We start from the raw sequence: 22,362 nt of genomic DNA on the forward strand, positions 1-22,362 counted from the left end.
AACCTTTTAAGGGGATCACCAGCTTTCTGAATGATGGGCAGCAGCAAGTAAAACTGGGGAGCATCTCCTTCTGCACAAGAACAATGAGCATTGCCACCCCCAGGGTTGTGTTCTCTAACCCAACTCTTATTTTCTGTGTACAAATAGACAGGTCTGCTGTATGTCAGCGAACCTGCCTATGAAATTCTCGAAGTTTGCAGACTAGACAATTGGTCCAATCCAGCATGGTGGCACAATACGTAAAACTAAATTGGGAACTCTTCTAAGTAACAGAGCCATTTGGCCATATTTCAGGCTTGAAGGCTTTTGTTAGAAATGTTGTTTGAAAATATAATGAAAAATGTTGTGAAAGCTTATATAGGTCACTAATGTAGATTTTAATGTAGATTAGTTTAACAAAGTTACATTTTGACTGATTTGCGGCTGTTCAGCTTTGATTAGTCCTTTGCTATTGCAAGATATATTTTAAACTGTCACTCCTGGTACAATACGAAACAAAGCATAGATCTATGAACGTGTCATGTCCTTTTCTATAAAGCACATAAATTAATTGCATAATGGCTCGAGTAAAAAATGATTTTGTAAAGATTTTGAAAGCCGATTTGTTAAAGACTTTAATATTTATGTGGCTTTATTCCACCAAATAAAGACAGCAAAGTGAAGCCATATAGTTTTATGTTCTGCAAAATCTCAAGTTACCAATTATGGCTTCCTAACAACTCAAATGAGGAACCCTATACTTATCATGCAGCGATAGGCGATCTTACAAGATGGGCTGAGTATACACCTAAGGATTTCTCACTTGCTCTGAGTAGGATGGCTATATTCCACCAGTTTCTCAATTTATTGGCAGCTAACTGTGCACTTCAAAGCTGACGGGGCTCTCTTTTTTTAAGGTTCTGATTAGTCAGTTTGTGTTCTGCTTTTTCAGCCCTCTTGGCCATCAGTCCCACTCAGTTAATGACCCCTGTCAGTCAGAGATTTAACAGTCAAGCAACGTCAATTGATGTCTCCACCCGTGATTAGGTAATGAACTTAGCTCATTAAATTCTTTTCCTGTTTATCTGCAAACAGGGAGTGGTCTGGACACGGGTTCTGGCATGCAGTTAGAATTCTACAAAAGACACTTGTGTGCAACCAGTCGGGAAGAATGAACTAGCTGTTGGAGGCGAGAGTGAGGGTTGACTAGAGGACAGAGAAGCATCAACAGCGTCTTCCTTTTTAGCGTAAGACAGGAGATGAGAAAAGGGGTGGGGTGAAAAGAAGGATAACAATGTCTTCAGTTTTGGCAGATATGATGAGAAAAGAGGAAAATGGCTGAAGACAAGAGGTGGAGAAGACAGACAGAGGCACAGGAGGAGAGGTAGTGGAGTGGTGTGCATTATTCATCCATGCTGACACATCAGAATCTGTGATTCATCGGTAGAAGGGCATCAGCCAAGTCATAACCCATATCTTCGGCATCACTCATATATGCACACACAGAGACATGAAGAGCACATGTATAATTGCAAATAGCCTTTTGGTTAAAGTATATAATAATTATGGGTCTGGCTCAGCAGAATGATCCTTTAGAACAGACTGAGACTCTGAAACATATTTGCATAAGCAGGTGTTGGAACAGGTTTCACCACTGTATTTTTAATGTTTTTATTTAAATATAAATCACTTATTTGGTTTATTACAGTCACGGTTGTGCAGCCAGTACTATCCCAGAAATCTGCTTTTACATACAGCAGGGTTTTTTTTTAAAGTAACATCCTTATACCTTAATGCTGAATAAAATAGTTGGATCAATTTGAGATTAAAACATAATTTTGTTGATTGCATTTATAATCCTAATGTAAATGATAATTACAATAGCTTCCTCATGTTGCAATGTACTTCTACCATATTTTAGTCCTCCCTCTAATTGTAATCATCTTTATTTTGTTTCATGTTTTCCTTTTTAATCTTAGCTTACATTTTAATCTTTGACTTAAACGTGTAAATTCCTGATATTAAGCTGTTAACCATTGCCTTTATCTGGATTTATCCTAAAAATCAGTAAGCCTTTTTTGTTGTTATTGACTCAGATCTAGATTTATCATAACTGTTAAGTCTAATTGGTTTAGATCTAAGTAGTGCTGGAACTCTGACCGTGTGTCTATATTGCGAGTCATCTTCTTTTGCAGAAGGATTTACACAATGTCTAATAAAAACAAAGCATCCTTTTTGTTTTAGCATTATTGCACACAAAAAAATTGAGGATGGGGTGGGTGGGGTAAGGTTAATTAATAATATTATTTCACAAAAAACACTTTTAATTCCCCTTTTTATGGTTCCTAGACAAATAAATGTACAGTACAGAATGCAAACTTAAATTATATCTTATATTTATAAGATAATTATAGTGTCTAGGTAACTTTTAAAGGATTTGGAGTCCATGTCTTCAGCTTTCCCTGGAGTATAAATATGACTCACACAGAGGCCAGTGTCTCTTAGCCAGAATACCAAATGAGAAAGACATCCCATTCAAGTAAGTCCACTGTGTTTTGACATTTATAAATTAGGGAATGACAACAAGTAAAGCCCTTATAATTGTGCATATGTACAGTAAGGAAGGTCATTAAAAAGTTTAACACTAAAGTACTGTGACATACAAGGCTTTACCCCAGACAGGAACTGGGGGCAAAGACATCCCCAAACGTCGCTGCCTCAGAACTGCAGCATATAGATATGTAGTTGAAGAGCGCAGTGTAGTCTTTTTTTGCACTTCTTTCTATGAGGACCACCATGTAAAACTACAAAAATTCAGCTTTTGAGCTTAAACATATTTAAGTTAGCTGAATCATTTTCAAAAGAACTTACCTAAAACAGCCATTTAATCTGCGAATTGGTTTTCATGCTAACCCACATGCATTAACTAACTTTAAATAACTATATTTACCTGCTATCTGTATTATTTTTTTTATTGCTTAATACTTGGTATGCATTGCAGTTTAAAACAATGCATAATTCTTATCAGAGAAAGTTACATTAATTAGTGTGGCAGCTTTCAAGATTTTCATATCCGACAAGATGCATAATTACATACACAGAAACACAGTATCAGATGGTTACCTGGTAGCACCCTACAGTAGGGTTGTCAAAATATTGATACTGTAGAAATGTATCTTTATTCTTGCAACATCAACAGAAAAAATTACTAAGAGCGTAAACTAGTAGCCTAAAACAACAACTTCATTCTCGTAACATTATTAGAAAAAAAGTTGCAATACTACGAGGTAAAAGTAGGAATTTTAGAAGAATAAAGTCATCATAATATGAAGTTGTCAGAATATTAGTCCTTTCAGAAGTAAATCTTTGAACAGCACCTGACCAGCACAGCCAAACTACAAAACTGCTTATAAACATAATAGCCTAATAAGTTAATGCTATATAAAAGTATATAAAAGTATATAAAAGTATAAAAGTATAACTTCACAAGAATCTTAACAGTCCTCATTTCAATGTTGGGGATGACAGCGGAAGTGTTCTCATTAAATAATATTGACTTAATTCTCGTAATATTATGACCTTAATCTCAGAATATTATGAATTAATTCCAGTAATTTAAGAGTTTAATCTCATGATATTAAAGAAAAAAATCAGTTCAGCAAGGAATGATCAATAGATCTATACCTAAAACTAATACGTTCGCGGTGATGTAATGAATTTAGAGGTAATCAGTAAAAAAATAAAACCAATCATTCGCCAATTTTGCCCAAATATAGTAACACCTCACATCTTCCAGTGAAGTCAGGGTGTGGTGAGCCTAGCGCCATTCTCCTCACTTTATAAGCAAAATCAATGGGAACTATTTGACACATCTGCAATCAACAAATATTTCACAAATATTGGTGAAATACTTCACCATTGAAATTTGCGAGAGCAATGGTTAAACTGACACGTGCATGGCAGTTATATGTTGTAATACATCGGGTAAAAGTGAAAAAAAATTAGTTATTTCACCTTTCCGATTCATGATCCACGACGGGTTCGTCGTTGGATTGCCAACTGGAATAGGGAAGATTTACCATCGATCTTCTGGCCAGAGAAAAAATATGTAATATGTAGCCAACATTTTAAAGAAGAATGTTTTCAAGATGACTTGGATATCAGCGAGTAGTGACAGACACAAGATACAGCACTGGAACTTGCTCAACAGACAATACTGTGCCGTGACGTCACAAACCGGTAGGTGGCATTACTGTTCTTTGACAAACATGGATGTTTCCGATAAAGAACATTCAAATGAAATTTACTCTTAATTAAAACACTAATCATTTATTGAACAGGATGTAATAATTTCATATTCAAAGTACTTTCAGAAGTTTGAATTCTGAATATGACCGGACTTCTAATTAAAGCCTTTTTCACGTAATTCTATGACTTTACTCTCATAATATCACAATTCTATAATCTTATGCCTTTATTCTCGTAATATAATTACTTTTTTATTATTATTCTACAACTTTATACTCATATTATATTTCTCTCCTAATACAATAATTCTCTGTAGTCTTAATACTCAAAGCCTGTATCCAAATAGTAATACTAATTTAATATGGTATCGGTACTAAAAATAGTGTTGATTGGATATTTTTACTCTTTTCAATTTTTAATTTTTGGATTACTTGCACATCGAAAGGATAATACTTTAGATATCCTTAAAATATTGTCAGATTGTTTTGCATTTATTCGCACACTTAATTAACTAGCTTAATGAGTCTGCTGAGAAAGCATGTTCCATGTTAAAGTTGAAAAACGTTTCTTTTATACCTTTAATTATTTATTTTTTTTTTCTATCACATCAATAGCGAGTATAGAGTCAAGTATCAAATATTTTCTTTTGTATTGATATTAAGTGTACTACTTTAGTTTCCTGACAACCTTTACTCATAGTATACTAAAATAACCGCACAATGTACAATGTAATTTCAGTAATCTAATGGCTGATCATCACTGCAGTAAAGCCTTAAAGGGATCTTTTTTAATCAATGTTTTTGCAAGGTTTTTAATGTATTATTATATCCCAATCAGTGTGAATAAATTAGTGGTACAGTAAAATTTACTCCCCCTGATACCAGTAGAAACTCCTCACCTGTGTTAAAAACCCAAACTCATCTTAACGCACCTCATCTTAACATTTATGAAAGTAACTGCCCATAAATGACTAATTCTATGTCACCAGAAACTTATTAAACAGTAATTGGATGTTATCGCCTAAAATACTATGCAATAAATGAGGACCAAGTGTCCAGCTAAATTTAAGATAATGTGTCTCCAGAGGGTGTGTGGTAAACTGAAGCCTTAATTGAGACTTAAAAATGCAATATCACACTGCAAAAGATGAATACCTCCCTTATCGCTCATGATTTCCTAAGCTTTGGAAACAGAAAAGGTTGGGTGTTTTACCAACTGATAATATATGTAGAAACAGGAGAAAATGTAGTAGGTATGGTTTGCTAAGCGTTATCATGGCAACCTGAGGTTTTAAATAGTTTTTGAAGATGTTGTAACACCTTCTAAGGCAAGGGTAGGTAATGTTTTTCAGTCCAAGACCCCCAGATTGATCAAGAGAGGGGACAAGGACCCCCTGACCGTGTCCCCCCAGGGGTCGGTGAGGTACTACTGTTAGACATGGTCCGAGTTGCTGACGACGAACATTTAACCTATTGAGCCCACAGGGTTTAAGAACTAATTTCCACTTGAAAATATCCAACAAATTACATCAAGAACAACTCCAAGGTTATCAGTTCTGAATGTAAACTTTCGACACTTGTAAAAAGGTACCACAGATGCTATTTTTTTTGCATGAATTGTTTTATGATTTGGGTCACAAAATTTTCACCACAGTATTGCAAAACCTATGCTCACATCTCCCACATTTAAGACCTCTCTTTTACAGCTGAAAGCATTTTTTAAAGAGATGCCAGAGAATGTGCTGACATGATTAGAGTTTTCACTGGCTGGACAACACATAGAATAGCAGAAAGCTATCTCTCCCCCAGCTGCTGCTGCACACTACTTGTCAGCTGGCTGAAAAACAGGCTATTACACTTTTCTCAAGCTTACAAGAAAAAAATACCGTAGTTATTGGTGTTATGGTATATAAACAATATTTACTGATTTACATCATATATATTTTCTTAACAATGAATGAACAATCACACAACTGACAACAAATTCTACATTAGCAACACCCTTCAGAAACACAAATGGCAACAAGATAAGAAAAAAATATATTGGTTATCAATATTGACCAGGTTTTATTTTTTGTAGCAAAGCAGATAAATGACCAACAGTGAATGATAATGATATAGATGTTATATTGTGCATGCCTTGTCATAAAAAAAATACTTTGTTATAAAGTGCAGTATGTGAAACAAAGGAATTATATCCTCTGGATGAAGTATTTAAAAAAATAATTTAACATTATTCAATTTAATATGAATTAGTTTGGTTAATTCTATACCTTTAATAATAGCTATATTATTCTATATTATCTTATATTGCAGATGATATGTAATATTTTTTAGAGTAAAGGAGTTCATTGCAATTTTGCGTACATACTGTAATATTCTGAAATTGTATTATGTACCCTCAAGATAATATACTGAGGCTAGCTGAAACAGGTATATGACTAAACAACTAAGAACGAGAATTTGCACTTTTAAACGGCAATTCAAATAATATAAATGCACGAATATCTTTACCTAAAACATGTATCGCTTTTGCTAAAACACACTCATTATTCTTTCCCCAGAAGCTATTCTGCATTCTGGATGCAAGTGATTTTCAAGTAAGCATTGAATCAACAAGACAAGAAGCAGAGAAGCCAAAACATTCCTGCATGGATGGTTTTGAAAAGGTCAATTAATATCTATGCCAAGACAACAACAAAGTGTCTGTCTGCTTGTAATACAGGTGGCTAGGCTCGGAGCATCAAAGTTGTTGTTGTCTTTCTTGCCAGCTGACTGGTGCAGAGCAAAACAACTAAGAGCTTCCAAGAGATTTAGACAAAAACAAAGATGGAAGGAATTGGTGACAAGAGATGAGAAACACACAAATTGGCTGGATATAAGACTTTTATCAAGTCTTTTATGTGAAACAGAGGTACTCTACAGTGCAGATAAGACAGAAACCCACTGAGGACATAGGCTGGTATTTTGTAGTTATTTTTAAATGTGTATATTAATGACAAACCGTGCAATCATACCAAAAGACACTGCACCTGAAAGTTTTAATCTGGATTTAAGGCAGAACTAAATACGTCCAGACTCTTGGGCATAAATATTTGATCCCTCTGAAAATGACAGCCAATTATTCTGCTTCACTGTAACTTCTGTCTTTCAGAATTATTTAAGTGATAAGATCTTGCACTGTCTTCTAACAGTGAGGCACCTTTATTCTTTTATTGAAAAGAGTGAAGGTAAGAGGTTAGAAATAAAAGCAGCTTATGCCAAAGATAGGAATCCATGCGTAAAAATGACTGATTAAAATAATTAGTGATGTGGAAATGGTGTGGAACAGTAACAAGCAAACACAGTGTGCCTGGGGTTGGGGGGGGTGTCCATCTGTAAATGAAGACGTAGACCTACAACAGTGCATTTTTTTATTTTACAGAAGGCCTTACAGCAGAAGCACCAAAAAAAGGAAAGAAAAAGCATACAACATTTACCCAATTAAACCCCTCCAAACAAAAAGCAGCCCTCAGAAAAAATGTGTCAGCTCCAATAGATGTATCATTAAATTACATTGTGCTTTGCTTGCTTGAGTGGCTCTGTTAAAAAAAACAAATCCTTGTAAACACTCAAGGAGGTTGGAAACACTGGCCATGTATGGAAATGGGTTTAGTTTGAGCATTGCTTTAGAGCAGCAGATGCAGCAACCGCTCTATTGTCTCGGAAACAGTCCTTCCAAATAAGTCCACCCGCTTCACCACCTGGTGCCTTCCACATACAATATTAGTTTAATGGCCCATATGCATTTATAATGTGTCTATGATTGCCTCCTGAAGAAGAGTTCAAAATGACATTACCATAATGGGATTTTAAGTTTGCAGTGAAATATGAATAAAACATAGCAAAAATTTGCAGACTTCTTTAAAATGAATTATGAGGTGTTTTCTCTGTTGTTTTAAATTTTCTCCAGGTAGATAATCATCCACTGAGGAGCTTTTAATGAGCGGCAAAAGCAGAACTAATTGTCACTCTCTCCTGGCTTTAAATAGGTGCCATCAAAAAGCCACTTTAAATGAGAGAGGCTGTGGAACAAAGGCTCCTCCAGTCTGCACTGGCCCCTCACGCTGCCAAGCCAACAATGAGGAGAAGGTGACAGGGGAGCACTCTGTTGGCAACCAGAGCATCATATTTAAAACAAACTATGAACAAGGTTTAAAGAGATTAGGGGAAATAATGCAAAGAAGACCATTTATCAAAGGAAATGTAATAATGTCACAGAATGTCAGACATCTGTCTGCCTTCTTAATTTCTACTCAAGTCAGAATAACCAGGCTGGGTGGGGTGGATATTGCTGCCCCGCATATTAAGTGTCGAAACAATGCAGGGCGCTACTCACCTTGGTAGGAAGTGCTCCGTTCTCTTGACAGTTTGCAAAATTCATGTGGGTAGGTAGGCAGCGGGGAGCAAACAGAGAGGGTGACTGTAATCCAGCTCCGCTCAGTAGAAGCGCTGCCTTTGTGGAGGAGGCTGCATGGTGTCTTTCCTCCCTCCTGTCCGGCGGATCGGGCTTCTCCGGAGCGCGGCAGGTCACGGGGATGCCGCTCTCAACCGATCTGTCGGAGGAGCATAGCTGACCGGGCGGCTTCAGATACTTAATGCTCCCCTCTCAATGCCCTCCTCTCTTCTGGCTCTCTCTCTCCTCCCCCTCCCTGCTCCTCCTCCTTCTCTCTCATACAGGAGCTCTCCCCTCCTCCTTCTCCTCTTCCTCCCAACACATGACGTGATGCAGCCACCGTCTCCAATAGCAACCGTATCCCCCATCACCCCTATTACCCCCATTACCAGCTCTCATCCCCTTCAGCACCCCCAGGCTGTCCATGGATCCCTGACTGGCGCATGGAGGGGACTATTCAAGCACCTTGGTCTGGTCTATAGGTATTTTTTTTCTCTCTGCTGAGTTCCCCATGGGTCACACTGAAGATAAGCACCTTGTATTTCATAGATTGCCATAATATTTGGTTTAATTATATCTGCTGGCAGCAATACAGAGTTTTCAATATTAGCTCCCATGCTGATATGTATGGCCAGACTTTTAATTCCATGTGGCCGGATTTAATGCTGTATACAACCAACAGGAAATAGGAATAATAATAAAATTAATGATAATATTATCAATAACAAAAGGTACATTTTAAGTATCGGCAACCTATTTCAATAATTTAATTTAAAAGGTGAAATTTTTTTGTTTAGTTTGATAACAATACTCAGAAAAATAAAAAATAAATAAGTTCCTCAAATGTTAAAGAGGTCATATTATTGCATTTAAAATATATAAATGTTGTGTTATATAATGCCTTAAACAGCCTATGCGTAGTTTTAGAAGGCAAATGACCTACCGGTAATATCTTTGGGTGGGTTTAAGTGTCACAGTGTATGACACGGTTACACTGATCCCAGCTGACACTTGATAACAGGGTCTCTACTTTCCAGGTTACCTTCTCTAACACAGCAAGTACTCTTGAATCATTGCACTGTGTTCTTGTTGCGTGTCCGCTCTGGCTTCTTAAACTCCCTGTTGGTCAGGCAGTACAGCCTGATCACACTGATACTGGTTCTACTGGAGGTTTCTTTCTGTTAAAAGGGATTTTTTTTCTCTCCACTGTCACTACATGCATATAAGGGATAATGGATTGTTGCAAAGTAAACAACACTATGCTGTCTACTAGGTTTTCTAAGACAGTCTGATTGAATTATGAGTAAGAAACATGCTAAAAAAAAATGGGCCACAAATCGGATTGTGCATGGACTGCATAATGTACCCATGAATTTACTTTTTGAGATGAATTGATAAGAACTTTGCGTAAAGTGTGGGACCCACCCATAAGGGACCTAGATTTTTTTTCTCACACTGAATTACTTAACACTTATTTGAGACCTACGGTAATTAAAGGTTACGTAACGTCCAGCTTGCATTTAGTCACCAGATAGGACTGAGGCAGGAATCTCATTGAGAGCTCAGGTACTTTTAGTACACCTCTGTTAGAAAAATAAAATAATTATAAAAAACCTATTTAATATGTTGAAATATCATCAAACATATTAAGACAATAGAAATACATATTTGACCCACATACACGTTAGCTAGATGTTGAAGCTGTATGGAATCTGAAGCAAAAGAAGGATACAAGCTTTGAAAAAAAGGAATTTTCTGGGAAGAGAAAAACTGCTGAACACACAGATTAAAGAAATTGACCAAAGACTACAAAACTACTTTTTTATATCTGCAACATATTTACGAAGCATATTGCACTGAATGGACACTTGTCAGTAAAACACAATTTCATCAAAAAGTTTGTCTTTTTTGCAATTTCTTTAGTTAAACAGTAATACAGTATATATTTATTTTTTGAGTTTTTAAGAAATTAAGAAACCCTAAATGTCTCTACATGATCACTGTGGAAGGCCACTGACCTGACAGTTGTTCAGAGGAGATCTCAGTAACCAGCAGTCATTGACAATATCCTGGCCAGCAGTGTTAGCCAGAAATATATTTTCTAAAGATGCTAATTACTCAAAATGGTGAAGCCAAGAATGTTGAAGGAATAATGGCTGAAACAAGTATGTAGGGTGGAAAAAAGGTAACGTAGGCAACAGCGGTACTGACATCCAGTCTTTACCATTGCCACAATTCTTGAGTGTTGAGCTTTTCGTGAGCTCCATATGTCGGTAGTATTTCACTTGGCCTAATGAGAAAAAGACCGGACTGCGCTTATTTCAACTGAGAGTAAGATTGCTAAAGTAACTTGTATAATCTGTCTCCCGTCTTGATTTCCATCAAATGGGAATTTTCCACAGCCAGTAATTTTGTAAGCCATTTCTTTGGGTTAAAATGATCCACTGTCCTTTAACCAGCCCCAAGCCAGCAAAAAACACTTAATGTTTGATAAAACGCTTTTAGAGATGCTGATTTCATTTACCATCAATTGGTTTGAAGATCAGGGTATCACTGTATGTCAGCTGATGGACAAACCATCCCAATCTAAACCCGACTAACAGTGGAATAATCCAGAGATGAAGGATAGCACACCTAACTATGCAGACTCCAAATATTAAATAGACCTGACCTTATTTAACCCTATTTAACCCTTCCAGCACAGCTGAAGGCTGATCCTTCATAATTATTATTCTAACAAAATGGATCTCAACAAAACGTCTTTGTGCATTTCTTTGTGCATGTACTTTACCAAACAATTGTAGACTTTTCAGTTGGCCTACATTTGTGTATTAAATTGTATTTTTATTATTACTATTATTAATATTTACTATTTTAATATTATATATTAATATTTCTAATATTATATCAAAGATATTATAGTTGCTTATGTCCCTAACAGATTACTTTGCTCTCAATCTGCAGGTTTACTAGTGGTTCCTAGAATTTCTAAAAGTAGAATGGGAGGCAGATCTTTTAGTTATCAGGCTCCTCTCCTGTGGAACCAACTACCAGTTTTGGTCCATGAGGCAGATAACTTGTCCACTTTTAAGGGTAGGCTTGAAACTTTCCTTTTTGATAAAGCATATAGTTAGAGTGGCTCAGGTTATCCTGAGCTATCTCTATAGTTATGCTGCTATAGGCTTAGACTTCTGGAGGACATAGGGACCCCTATTTCATTATTCTGCTTAAATATATCTCTATGAAGCAATCTGTTAGTTTTATCTCTAACGTTATGCTCTCTCTGCTTTTTCTCATAGTAGCTTCACTTCGTCTGTTCCTGTTTGGCTGTGACAACATCCTGGAGAGAAATATCAGCTGTGCTGCTGCCATCAACATCATTGTTTAAAGATGTTCGAGATTGTTTTTCAGTATAGTCTTGTTTCTTTGGCTGTGGCTGGCTGGATGTGGTCTCATCTTCCTCTGGATTGGGGGTTGGCTCGGAGCTTGACTGCCTGGCTGTGTGTTTCCTGGACGGGGCCGCCTTTTACAGCTGCTTTTTGTTTTTCTGCTTCTGTGTCCTTATACCCCAGTCGGCCTCGGCAGATGGCCGCTCACACCGAGCCTGGTTCTGCTGGAGGTTTCTCCTGTTAAAAGAGTTTTTCCTCTCCACTGTTGCTACAAGCATGCTTAGTATGAGGGATTGCATTTGAGTCGATGCAATCAACTGGATTTCCTTAGACAGAAAACTTTGACTCAATTTGACTGTATGATCTGAACTGTAAAGTGCCTTGAGGTGACATGTGTTGTGAATTGGTGCTATATAAATAAACTGAATTGAGTTTAATTCCATATGCTTCTTATCTTTTGGCTCTCATCGCTTTTAAGAAATAACAATCAAAATGAATCCAAATAAAAAACCTGCAATGAATCATTGCATGTCATGAATCTAAATAAAAATATATGCTTAACATCTTTAACTGTGTCCTGACAAAACAACTTCTTAATGACATTTGAGGACAATTTAAAAGGACACTATTTCTAACCTTAAATGTGACATAGTAAATAAGGAAAATTGAATGAAGATTGCTTTTGGGACTACTTTATATAAATTTTTCCAAACTTCATGATGGAGCTTTGATCGATTCAATTTACTTAATAAACTGAAATTCATTTTTTTGAATGTGTGTTAAACAGAAACAGTTTTATGTTATAAAATGTACATTTAATTTATGATCACTAATCACAACTAAGTATCTTTTAATAATTAATTCTTATATTTACATCTTTAATCCTAGAACTAAAGCCATCATCTAGGTTTGTTTTGTTGTGGAAAACGAAATTCATTCGCTGTATTCCATCAAATTGGCTTGTAAATTTCAGATGCAGAAGAAGCTATAAGTCAAGGAAAACCCTTATCTTTTTTTGCATAAATTATAAAAATATAAGACCTGACTTCTTTCTTTTTGTTTTAAGGTTAGGTCTTATTTAGGTCACACAGCGTGACAGTATTACTAGCCGCAAGGACGAATTCTGAGGTGTTGTTAGTGTGATGCTGGAGGTCATTCTGACACCACTAGATTTCTCAAAGGAGGCTTCATTCCTTGCTGCTGACACCCTGGCAACCCTCTGCAAACAGAATGAGAATCAGCAACCCCAGCCAAGCAAGATTCATCATCATCATTTAGTTACATTACCAACACTTTATGTACCCCCTAGTAGTGTGTTAAAGGCAATTTTCTTTGTATCCGTTGACATGGAAATTGACGAGGTTTGCTAAATCGACCTAGGAATCAGATAACTGCCATCATCTTTCAGACTAAAGGCAGCTTTTTCTCCAGCCTTCACAAAGGGTTTCAAGGGACAAAGGGTTCTGGTTTCTTTAACTTTCTTTGTTGCTACTGACATCTAGTGGACAGTTCCTATCATAATAGCTTTAAGTGGAGAAGAAAAAAGAACACAAAAGCTGTGAGATTTTCTCAGCATCAAAAAATAAAATACTACACCTTAAACACAAAAGCCAAAGCATTAATAATGGTCTCCTTTTCATCTCTTATGAAGCACTATTGAGAGGACATAAACCTCATGGTTTCCACGCATTTAACAATAAAAAATGACAAAATATATGTTATTCAAATAGTATTTTTTTTGCCAGTTTTTAAAATTCTATTTTTATATAAAATCATATATTAAAAGCGTTTAAACTTTAATGAAGCATGAGCAACAAATTTTACAACAAACCTGACTTTAACAGTCAGGTTTGTTTCTGATTTGTTCGATTGGTAAAAAGGCTGTTTGGCTTCTAAGCACCAGGATCACTATTCCTGCCAATAAGAATTACATAAAACAATTGGATGGTAATTTAGCAATGAAATACCTTAAGAGGTTATGCTCAATTTAAGGATTACATGTCAAGATTGAAAATGTCCAAATAAAGTGATGAAAATAAAAATATAAAAGGATGTCTTTAACAATAATTGCTGCAAATGGCCACTTATATAGCTAAAGATTTTTATCCTTTAGAGAACGGAATATTCAACATAATATTCAACATAACATAATTCAAAAATTCAAAGATTGCCCACTAAGATTTTCTTTTTTTTAATTCCTGGAAACATATAAAGCAAATTGCAGAGTGTCTCTGAACCCTGAAGGTCAAGACTGCTAGATTACTTCTGAAATAAAACGACATTCAGTTTCAGCTTTAATAACACTTTCTATAAGTTGCTTTAAGAGCTGCTTACCACCTAGAAATGACTAACTCGGTGAACAAAATACCTGCCCCAGTAAAACTACATTTGCAACTATAAAATCAGAGGTTGAGCATTCAGCAGTATTTTCCCATTGCTGTATCTGCTTCCTTCAAGGCTAAAGTGATCTGTTGTTAGCTGTGATCGCTCTGCCACTCACCCTGTGACTAGTATTGCATTACATTATTCCCATTTTCAGAGCTGAAGCTAGGGACGAAAGACCCCTAAAATTAGCAAGATGGGTACCCTGGCTCCACCACTGCCCAGCAGCAGTGACGTTGATTGCCGTCTATTTATACTCTGGGAGTCCAGGAGAAAGATCAAGTTTCTGTTATGCTTTATTCCAAGATTCTCAGGTTTAAAGTGAGTTGTGTAAAGCCTGGAAAAGGAAAGCTGAAATGTGAGGTCACAGCTCATTGTTTAGTAACATACACTCCAATGGGATGGAGACAAATTAAAATAAACATACATCATGGTTAACTTTTTAGCATCTGGCATCATATGATAAACTGACTTTGTTGTATTAAATATTAGATTCAAATGACGTATGTGATTCTAACCAAAAAAGGGGATTATAACTGGATGGCAGTGGTTTCAACTGTATCAAGTTGGAATTAGTTTAATTATATATCACTACCTTTGAGCTGGACCTGAAATTTTTCTTTGTCACAACAAATAATCGAGTGCAACCATTTCATTGCAATTCCTGTGAATCCTATAATATCCTACTAAAAATAGAATAAAATACTAAATATATATTTTCCAAGTAGGCTGAAAACAACACAGAAACACATATCTTTTGATTCTGAATTTTATTCAGGCCTCTCCAAAACACTTCAGCTCTTAAGCAACCATCGGGTAAATCAATATGTTCAGTAAGAAAGGCAGCGTCAGCTCAGAGTCTGACTGTAACGACTCCAGGATTTATAGAGCCGCTGGGTGTGCATTCAGTTTCAGTACATCTGGAATAAATACAAGATCAAAAAATGTAAGTCTTGTGGTTGTAAGACTAAGATGCAATAATGGCTGAAGGAGCCATCTGTTTCATGTCTTTGATCTTCTTTTGAGCTTAAAGGGAAAAAAATTAGGACTCTTTCCTAGACACACAAATTGTCAGTTTTAATCCCTAATAACAGTCTGAAGCGGTCTTATTGACATTCAGCCGAACACATTAGCTTGCGATGCAATTACAGAAAGAAAATGGATGTAGATATACTTCAGGCTTCTGAGTATTAAACAATTTGCTATGAAAGGATGGGAAAACTAAGAAGGCATTCTTAGTTAATAGTTTATAAACTCAGAAGATGGCAATTTACTGAGAATGCATAAGCCTAAGTCAATTGTCTCTTACTCTATAGGATAAGTATGTGCTATTCCAGAAAAAAAAAAATACTTCTAATTGGAATAAAACAGATTGCGTTGGTTAGACACACCAACAGTTTGTTGCAGCGTGTTTCAATCAAAAACATTATCTCCGTATAAATAATTGTTCTACAGGCTGACAAGGAGTATCACAGTCTTAAGACACCAAAGTTACTAGTCCTCCGATACTGTTAAGTCTATTTCTTTTATTACTCTTCCTTAGATGTGATTGCTAAACATTTTTTTGCTTTAAATCAGATCAAAGTCAGTAACAGTGTTTGGCACAGGAATCTGAACCTCTTCCCAATATTAAACAGACTTAAGAATAAAAACTTTCTAGAATGAGAACTGATTTTGTTTTAATAAAAAGATGAACAAAACAAGAATTGAACTATTAACCAAACTACATTTTCATGCATTTTACCTCAATACTTTGATCGAATATTTTAATTGCTGAAGCTCGTATTTCCAAAAAGCCTGAACATAGCGTGATGCTTCTCATTTTAACTAGTCAAAAGTTTTCAAGTCCCAAGTAAAGTCAAAAGTTTCGCCCAGAGTCAAGATATGAAAGGATTGAGTCAAGTTCCAAGTCCTAAGCTTTGTTTTTTTAGGCTAGTTTACAAACCATATTAGTAATACCTAATTGGGTATTTATTTGCCAGTAAAGTCTTCAATAACCAGTGGTGCTACTCGGTTTTTACAAACAACAAAAGGAATGTTATCCCTGGACTTAAAAACTGTTTTCTAGCGATTGCTTTTTGAAACACCGGATAAAGAAAGCATGTTTTTTGTAAGGCTAATGTTAAAGTGACACTGTATGTTTTGACCAAATTATAAAAACTGAATATTACAAATTTCTAATAATGAAGCTTAGACTGAATTCTTATGTCACTTTGAATTCAGAACTTTTCGGAATATCTTTAAATTTTTTCAAACTAAAAAAATAAGAAAAAATATCTTTATATTCTTCATGTTTGGCATTTTTTTGTTCTCAAGCCAACATAGACATATGCTAGCTCTAATAATAAAATTCTGGGTGTCATTTTGATCACAGCAGCTCTTTAAGATTCTCTTGTGCAACAAAATTACATGTTTTAGAGTCTGGAAAATGACTATAATATCAGAAACTAATAAAAGCTAACATTGGTTAATATTAGAATGATTATGAGGGACAAACTTTTACAAAACTAGATGTTTTCTGTAAAAAGTTAACTTTTTTGAGGCCAAAATGCTCCAGTCGAAGTCCAGTGAGAAGTTACTAGCACTGAGTTCTAAGTCCAGGTCAAGTCTTAAGTTTAAAGTCATTACATGTGTGACCAAAGTCTGCAGCCCTACAAGAAATGTTATCAGCTTAATATATTTTTTCTTTTATGAATCACATTAAAATCAAATCCAGATCTGAAGCAGAATACTTCCAGGTGATGTAGGTTTATTGCTATGCTTTGGTCTGACACGCTTGTTAGAACCAGAGGTGGAGATGATAATCAGCAGAGGGTTTTGTTAAAGGGGAAGTCAGTGGAGCTCAATGAAAGCCTCCATCTCCTCAGAGATCAGTCCCCTGTAGGGCAGCCTGTGCTTTTCGATCGCACGAGCTGCCAGGCACTGAAGGGTGATGTAGTTCAGCGGGTAGAGTGCAGGGTGGCCACTGCTGTGCTCGTCCAACAGCTCATAGGCGGTTTTCCTCCGAGCGTTCGTCGCGTCAAAATGGGCCCCCGCCTTCACAAGCAGAGCCATGATCTCTGGACAGCCATTGTTGGCGGCAATGTGCAGCGGGGTGTTATTGTCGCAGTCCCGCGAATCGACATCTGCGCCGCACTCTAGGAGCAATGCGGCCACCGCATAGGAGGGGAAACGGCCCACTGGGTAGCGGCCCACAGATGTGGTTTCTTTGTCCACGGCCATGTGGAGTGGAGTGAATCCGTTCCAACCTCTGGGGTTGAGCTTGAGCAGCCGGTAGACCGTGTGCTTCTTTTGGTGCTCCTGCTCGGGGCTGCAGTCCAGCTTTTCTAGTAAAAAGATGAGGTGGAGGATGATGGAGAGCGCTTTATTGAATTGAGGGGCTTCTGGGGGGTTCTCTCTCTGTGCCACAGCCCTTTCAACTTCCCTCACACTTTTCCCAAGCACAGTCATCAGATCCTGAAAGGTAATACGAGTCGACAGGGTGCCTTTAGCCCTGTCCTGAAGAACAAAGGAGAAAAGTTCTGCAAAGGACAGGAAACTGGAGGCGGTCATTGGGCTGAGGGGGTCCAAGTTGCTTTGCTGCATGTCTAAAGCATACTTCCACAGACTGATGCAACGCTCAAAGTTGCCAGAGTCGGCGTACACAGCTCCTCTGTACCGAATGTAATAAGATGTATCTGGGTGGGATGGCCCAAGGATGCGCTCACGAACCAGCAAGGCCTGCATCCTCATTTCATCAGGATCTGTGATTAAAGCCTCCAGCTCCTCTGCAGTGCTCACCTCCTGCGCACAGCCATAAGCAGGGATGGGGGGACCAGGCGGAGGCTTGGAGAGGGAGCCTTCTTTATCACCAGTCTGCCTCAGCTCCATTGCTCTCCTCCAGTATCTCATGGCTCCTAATAGATCACGCTTTTTGTCCACAAACGTCGCCCCCAACAGCTCCAGAGCATCAATGCGCTCCTCTCTGGAAGTGCGAGGCTGGTGAGCCAGATACTCCACAATGTTAGTGTGACCGGTGACACTGGCAGCCAGGAGGGGGGTCATCCCATATCCATCCCTCTCCATGCGGGCGTTGCACTTCAGCAGCATCTTCATTATGTCCAGACTCCCAGATTCAGCGCAGTCATGAAGAGCCGTGTTTCCCTTTACGCTCTTACGGTTCACGTCAGCTCCGCGGTCCAGCAGAAACTTCGCTATCTCTTTGTGGCCCTTGTAGCAGGAGATCATGAGGCAGGTATGGCCGTGGCGGTTCGCGACCTCCATGTCGGCGCTGTGCTCCACTAGATAGCGGACTATCTCTAGGTGGCCGTCGAAGCAAGCGGCTCTGAGCGGGGTGGAATTTGTAAGCGTGGCGTTGTTCACCGAAGCTCCGTGTTTCAGGAGCGTCTTCACCACAGGGAGGTGACCCGCTGCCGAAGCTGCCCACAGCGGCGGCGCTCCCTCGATAGTCTCCCCGTCAAAGTTAACCGAACCTCCGATTTCAACATTAGCTTTACAATGTTCGAGCAGGTAGTCTACCACCTCTAAGTGTCCGTATCGGGAGGCTATGAGCAGCATGGTGCTTCCCTGGGTTTTCTCCTCCGCCAAAGCCTCCAGCTCCTCAGGAGTTTTGTTGCTCAGCAACTTCTGGATAAGTTTCAGCTTACCATCTCTGGCCGCGTTAAAAACCGCCACGGTTATATCCATTTTATAGGTTCTGGGCTACAGCACCGCTCACCAACTCCATGCTCATGTACTTATTGAAGAAGTGACGAAACTGGTTTGAAGTGGCAGAGTTCCGTATTCTTAATTTGGACCCAGTTTCTGACACATCTTTCTGCCATTTTGAGGTCTCTGTCAAGATGGCGTTCGTGCTCTTTGACAGGTCTCTGTTTACTGGGGGACCTCAGAATTCTGGGTAATGTAGTTTTTAGCTACATAATAAGTAGCGCTGGCTAGTGCGCTTGCTATATGTCTAAACTGCATTTCCCATGAAGCAGGGAGTGAAATTAACAACAGCTGACGGCCTTCTTTGTTATGGTTGTTGGAACCAGCAATGAGCTTTGTCTCCATCTGACAGTCAGCTGGTGACAAACTCACAAAACAAATAAGTTTTTATAGTAATAATATTAAATAATTAGGCCTGCAAAAAAAAAAAAACAGTATTGTTTTCGAATTTTTCTTATTTAATATAATATAATATAATATAATATAATATATTATAATATAATATAATATAATATAATATAATATAATATAATATAATATAATATAATATAATATAATATAATATAATATAATATAATATATTATATTATATTATATTATATTATATTATATTATATTATATTATATTATATTATAATATAATATAATATAATATACTATACTATAATATAATATAATATAATATGATAGAGATGAATTAAAACTGTGCACATACATTCAGATCTGTGCTCCAATCCATTTCACTGCAGAGCCCCTAACAGTCCTTCCTGATATACATTTTAGTCATGATAATAAAGCCTTTTTCTACTAGACTGAGATGTAAGCGAACAGCTAACATCTAAAAATGGTTACCAACCCTGCAGGAATTGCCCTTTAACAATAACACAAAAGCTTGAACATAGTTGACCTTAAAAAAGGGAAAATATCCAAAAGAAATTTTTACATTTTAAAGAATGTAGAAAATGCATTAAAGATTTCATTGACAGTACAATTTGAAAGTTTTAGAAACATCTATTTTTGTATTTTTTTGCCCTTTTTCTTTTTAGTTTAAGGTCTTGTTTACTCTACGGTTTGTATAATTTTGAAATCTAGATTTTCTTTTTAGTATTAGGTGACCTTACCATTGTTTTTACCTATGTAGTTCAGCACTTACATTTATTAAATTTCAAATAATTTAATGACCTTTAAGAACTTAAACTAAATAAATGAAAAAATTAGGTGACTTAAAATGTCTGACTGGTAGAGCATAATGTGTTTTTGAACAAACAATATTTTAAATGAATACAAAAATATCAAAATAAGTTTAGAGACATTTTGATATATACATATATTTCAAAACGGATAACAAAAAAAGAAAAACATGCAGCAGTCCTCTTTTAGCCAGCTGCCCAGCAATATGTGTGGGAGGGGTTCTGATGTAACTCTATGCTCATTTGAGCTGGAGAGCACTCTGACTACTTTGGCATTTTTTTCAGGTATTTTATCAAAATAACTTCAAGCATTAGTAACATCATGACAGAAGCGTTTAGCGACTTTTGAAACATCCAGACCAAATCAAACTTAAGGTTAAAGGTTTATTGATGCTTTTATGTATTTTTGTCTTTCTTTTGTGTAGCAATAATGAAATGCACACAATTAGGACATTTTTTATATGATACTGATAAGAGCAATAATTGGCTTTCCGTAATAAAACCCAATTTATTTTGCTTCCAGACTCATTTTAATATTTAATTTTGGACCCTTCGAAATTTAATATCTTATGTGATACTTTGGTATTTAATTATAGCCACACATTGACTAATGTGTTTTATTAAGCTGCAATAAAAATAGAAATAAAAAAACTACACTGCATACTTCCATTCATGAGCAAAACATACTATGGTGTGATGTGCTACACAATGTTGGAGCAGCTAATAATGTTCTTTTGGAATATTACATCTCAGCTAGGAGCATGCTTGATATGATGAAAACATGTAATATTTAAGAAAACATTTTATAGCTAAAAATATAAATAGGAAAAATAATGATAGAGAGGGGAGGGAAAGTAAAAGCAGAAAAAACAGAGTAAAAGTGCAAAGCATAGGAAGAAACCTCAGCTCTCAATTAAGAGAGGTAATATGAGATAGGTTACACACTGTGCTTGACCAGGTTATCCTTGTTTGAGTTTTGAGTTTTTATTGGAAAGATTCCCATTAGCTACAGCTATGCTGCAGCTATTCTTCCTGGGGTCCTTAAAAATATATACATTAAAAATGAAAGGGAAAGAAAATACACAAACACATATACAATATATACACATATCAACATACATTTGTGCCCTCATGCGGGCATAAAATATACACAAATATAAAAACACATTCTACACTTACACCTGTAAACATACCAACACATATACATACATATTCGCACACAAATATAAATAAATATAACATTCAATTATATTATTTTGATAGATGCTGTTTTACATATAATTTAAATGTATTGACATTATTAGCAAGCAGGTTATGTTTTGGCAGATTATTCCACTCTTTCATACCTCTAAACACAACAGTATTTTTTATGGCATTTGTTCTCACTATGGGTAAAGTGAAATTACCTTTAGTTGCATGTCTAGTACTGTATTGGTGATTTTCTATACTGAAAGAAAGATGCTTGAACAAAACAGAAGGACATTTTGAATTAGAAATATTTCTTATGAAAAATTAATGAATACAACAATCTGTCTTCGACCAACAACCAATTAAGATCTTTGTGCATTAATATTATATTTCTCCTGTAGCTGCACCTGAGTGCTACACGAGCAGCTCTTTTCTGTATAAGTTGAAGTTTATTCATATATTCCTCAGTGGCGTTTGACCAAACTGCTGGGCAATCGTCGAGGTATGTCATTATTAGTGGTTTCATCTCATAATTCCTAATAAGTATTAGTGAAAATGGTGATAAAGATTAACAGTCTGTGGATTTTCTATGGATCGGGATCATTTTCATTAATACTTAATATAGCACTTCATCACAGCATCGGTTTGGTGCATGTATTAAGAAGGAGCATTGTATTTCAAAGTAGGCCAGTGGCCCATGGTAACTCTGGAGGAGCTGCAGAGATCTAAAGCTTAGCTGGCAAAATCTGTCAGCAGTCATGCTCACTGCGTGCATGTTAGAGAGAGAGAGGAAGAACAAAACCTAAAGGAAATCATGTTTTCTGTTTGTCACATTATTCCAAAAA

General features: G+C 36.7%; 2 protein-coding genes across 13 annotated transcripts in view; both read right to left on the minus strand.

The window, feature by feature from the left end:
* Positions 1-8,903, minus strand: part of LOC119773645 (receptor-type tyrosine-protein phosphatase S-like) — a 116,735-nt gene extending 107,832 nt beyond the window's left edge. For 9 of the 12 annotated variants that reach the window (XM_038270802.1, XM_038270749.1, XM_038270773.1 and 6 more), the window contains exon 1: positions 8,605-8,903. The gene's annotated coding sequence lies outside the window, so the exon portion shown is untranslated. The remainder of the gene's footprint in view (positions 1-8,604) is intronic. The other 3 variants (XM_038270796.1, XM_038270787.1, XM_038270779.1) reach the window with 1 other exon arrangement.
* A 6,282-nt stretch (positions 8,904-15,185) lies between these two features.
* Positions 15,186-19,303, minus strand: fem1a (fem-1 homolog a). The gene has a single exon (XM_038270815.1). It carries the CDS (start codon positions 19,116-19,118, stop codon positions 17,265-17,267), a length of 1,854 nt encoding a protein of 617 aa, XP_038126743.1. The 5' UTR covers positions 19,119-19,303; the 3' UTR covers positions 15,186-17,264.
* Positions 19,304-22,362: the final 3,059 nt, after the last annotated feature.

The sequence above is a fragment of the Cyprinodon tularosa genome, unplaced genomic scaffold, assembly GCF_016077235.1.
Source record: "Cyprinodon tularosa strain WSP-4 unplaced genomic scaffold, ASM1607723v1 ctg12, whole genome shotgun sequence".
NCBI classification, from domain to species: domain Eukaryota; kingdom Metazoa; phylum Chordata; class Actinopteri; order Cyprinodontiformes; family Cyprinodontidae; genus Cyprinodon; species Cyprinodon tularosa.

Bases quoted from the DNA above. Each gene is read 5' to 3' on its own strand.
- fem1a (XM_038270815.1), bottom strand. From the start codon at position 19,118: ATGGATATAACCGTGGCGGTTTTTAACGCGGCCAGAGATGGTAAGCTG.